Source organism: Telopea speciosissima, chromosome 2 (genome assembly GCF_018873765.1).
Source record: "Telopea speciosissima isolate NSW1024214 ecotype Mountain lineage chromosome 2, Tspe_v1, whole genome shotgun sequence".
Classification (NCBI taxonomy): Eukaryota; Viridiplantae; Streptophyta; class Magnoliopsida; order Proteales; family Proteaceae; genus Telopea; species Telopea speciosissima.
The window spans coordinates 63,877,971-63,881,357 of NC_057917.1; the positions used below are offsets into that span (position 1 = coordinate 63,877,971).

At 39.2% G+C, this 3,387-nt stretch overlaps 1 protein-coding gene across 1 annotated transcript; it reads left to right on the forward strand.

Annotated features, from left to right (window-relative positions):
* Positions 1-983: 983 nt before the first annotated feature.
* Positions 984-2,837, forward strand: LOC122651448 (protein kinase PINOID 2). Its single transcript, XM_043844833.1, has 2 exons — positions 984-1,607; positions 1,915-2,837. The coding sequence occupies exons 1-2, from the start codon at positions 1,042-1,044 to the stop codon at positions 2,771-2,773; spliced, it is 1,425 nt and encodes a 474-aa protein (XP_043700768.1). The 5' UTR covers positions 984-1,041; the 3' UTR covers positions 2,774-2,837.
* The last annotated feature ends 550 nt before the right edge of the window (positions 2,838-3,387 follow it).

Consider the following 3,387-nt stretch of genomic DNA (forward strand, 5'->3'; position numbering starts at 1 on the left):
GTGACCTATCTCAATCACATGATGGTTTGCAGATTTCATGTTAAAACACATGATTCGAACACAAGACCTATTCCATAGGGAATGATGTTGCGAGCCACTTGAGAAAAAGATTATTAGGTTACTTAATCGTATTTGTTTCAATAGATATGCTCTTCAAACACTTGAACCCGTTTGGTTTACATCTATACAAAAAGTAGCAGGGCAATGATTATAGACCCACATAAAATAAAATTTATCATCAGAATATATTTTTAATTAATTTAATTTGTGAAATAAAATAACAAATATGTGGAGGGGAGGGGGAAGTAAATTGAAACCCATTATTACTAATATTGAAGTTGAGGTCCCCACATAGGTTCATTGTTCACATGCCACACGAGTATACCATTAAGGGTTAAATAGCTCACCAACCATATTTGAGGTGGAAATTAATGTGGCACGGGTGCCCCATGCACCCTCTCCCACCTCACCTTAAAATTACAGGCAAATCCCCAGAAAGATTGATTTTTCACAGAAAGAGCTTCTCATCTTTGTCAATTTGTTTAAAATTACCAAAAAAGGAAGGCTTGGACAGTTGGACCCCCTTCCCCCACCTTAGAAAAAAAAAAAAAAAAAAAAAACCTCTCTGTTTGTTGAAATGGAAAGAAACAGTGAAATACCCAAAATGCCATCAGTTCCAAAATGAGTATTTTCCAGACTCATTCGTAGGCTAAAATCATTTCCAAAGAAGGGTCTAATAATTCATGAATCAATATCGGATTTGGTTCCCAATCATCAATCAAGAAAAAATAATCAGAGACTGATGGCACAGTGATGTAAAATGTAATGAGTCTGGAGGGTAATAGTGTAATTGAAAGTCTCATTCAGTTTTGATTTTAATTTCCCTGTTATATATAAGAAGCCAATGCCTTACAACGTTGGAGAAATCTGTCTTCATTTCATACATGTCATAGCAGCAAGCAAGCAAAGCAAAGCAAAGCAAAGCAACAAAAAGTACAGAGGAAGAGAGAGAGAGAGAGAGAGAGAGAGAGAGAGAGAGCCATGAAAGTCACAAGCCAAGATGAATCCGATTACGAGAGCAGCAGTTCTTCGATCACGGTGCCGGAGTCGGGTCACAGCTTTATCAGTGACCTTAGCTGCCGGAGCTCAGTCTCCGCCTGTTCCAACGCCGACAACAACCTCTACGGTGGTGGTGGTCAGAAACCACACAAAGCAAACCAAGCTGCCTGGGAGGCTATGAAACGCCTTAGGGGAGAGAAAGGCCGAGTAGGGCTCGAACATTTTCGTCTAATCCGCCGACTCGGCAGTGGCGACATCGGCAATGTCTACCTCTGCCAACTCCGAAGCCCAGCTGTGGGTTTGCCAGAGAGCTTGTACGCCATGAAGGTGGTGGATAGAGAAGCACTTGCGTTCAGGAAGAAGCTTCAGAGGGCAGACATTGAGAAGGAGATATTGGGTATCCTTGACCACCCTTTTCTCCCCACTCTCTATGCCGAGTTCAACGCTTCTCACTACTCTTGTCTTGTAATGGAGTTCTGCCCTGGAGGTGACCTCCACGCCGCCCGACAACGCCAGCCAGGGAAGCGCTTTAGTATCTCATCAGCCAAGTAAGTCACTCACTCACCCACTCACTCTAATTCCTGCTCATTGTTCCAAAACTCTATGAGTTAAGTCGGACGAGTTGACTCACCGATTTATCTTTCTGGTTTAAAAAAAAAAAGTGATTTAGAGGTTCATATATCAGATTAAGAGACCTACTAATTATGCTCATTGTTCCAAAACTCAATGAGTTAACTCGGACGAGTTGACTCACCGATTTATCTTTCTGGTTTTTTTTTTTAAAAAAAAAACAAGTGATTTAGAGGTTCATATATGAGATTAATAAGAGACTTAATTAATCTTCAAATTTTGCAGGTTTTATGCAGCAGAGACCCTATTAGCTATGGAGTATCTGCATATGATGGGTGTTGTTTACAGAGACCTTAAGCCAGAGAATGTGTTAGTTAGAGAAGATGGGCATATCATGCTCTCTGACTTTGATCTCTCCCTCAAGTGTGATGTTGTCCCAAAGCTACTCAAAACCAAGCTTGACCCTCAAGAATACTCTCAGGACAAGGAGGAGAAGTGTTCTCTCCCCTCATGTGCAACACCCATGCACCCTGTAATTTCTTGTTTCTCATCTCCTAGCAAGAAGAACAAGGAGGGCATTGTGACCATGGAAAGGACACAAGTTGATTTGCAAGACACTGAAACAGAATTGGTGGCAGAACCCATCAATGCTAGATCTAAGTCATTTGTTGGAACTCATGAGTACTTGGCACCAGAAGTGATCTCAGGATCTGGCCATGGAAGTGCTGTGGATTGGTGGACTCTTGGGGTGTTCTTGTATGAGCTGTTGTATGGCAAAACACCCTTTTTAGGTGAAAACAATGAGAAGACCCTCATCAATATCATTAAACAGCCATTAACCTTCCCTAGAATTGGTGTTAGTAGTAGTAAAGAGTTTGAAGAAATGGTGAAGTTTCAAGACCTTATAAGCAAGCTTTTAGTGAAGAACCCAAAAAAGAGGCTTGGAAGCTCCATGGGCTCTGTTGAGATCAAAAGGCATGAGTTCTTCAAGGGTGTCAATTGGGCTTTAATTAGATCAGTCAGGCCTCCAGAGGTCCCTAAAGACATACTGAAGATCAAGAGCAAAGCTTCCATACTTACTAAGTTAACCAAGAAAGAAAGAGATGCTACTTATCAGATCCCTCACCATTTCGACTACTTCTAATTATGTATAGAGATAATTAAATTAATCAATAGATAGGAAGAAGCAAAGAACCCTTCTTGTGTTACACTAATGGAATAGGAGGTATTTTGTTTTTCTTCTTTTCTAGCTATATATTTTTCACTTCTTAATTTCCTCTCCACTGTTGCTAATTAATGAAAGAATTAATTTTAAAAAAAATTTCTAAGGGCCTTAGTAGTATCTTTCTTAATTTCATGTTTATGCTTCTTGGAAATGTTTAATGTCATTATCTTATTTGGATATCTTTGCCCCTAAAATGTATTGAGGGCATGCATGTCCTGTCCTGTAAACCTACCAGAAAGAGAGGAAAGATATAATAAAAAGGAGGACCCATGATTGTTGATGATCCTTTTCTTTGAATGACAACTTATTTTTATAAGATCTTCATGAGAACTCATGTGGTGACAATAATGGCACTTGTGAATGATGAAAAAAATAATAAAAGAAAAAGTTATACAGTGAAGTTGAACTAACCCCATTCTTGTATTAATTTATTTTAATTTTTTTTTTAATTTTTTTTTTCTCTATCTTCATAGTGGGTACTCACACCTCTACAAACACAACACAGATGAACAGGTCTCTTTAACCCATTTTCA

Coding starts and splice junctions, on each gene's coding strand:
- LOC122651448 (XM_043844833.1), top strand. CDS start 1,042: ATGAAAGTCACAAGCCAAGATGAATCCGATTACGAGAGCAGCAGTTCT. Junction 1,608..1,914: donor TTTAGTATCTCATCAGCCAA/GTAAGTCACTCA, acceptor CAAATTTTGCAG/GTTTTATGCAGCAGAGACCC.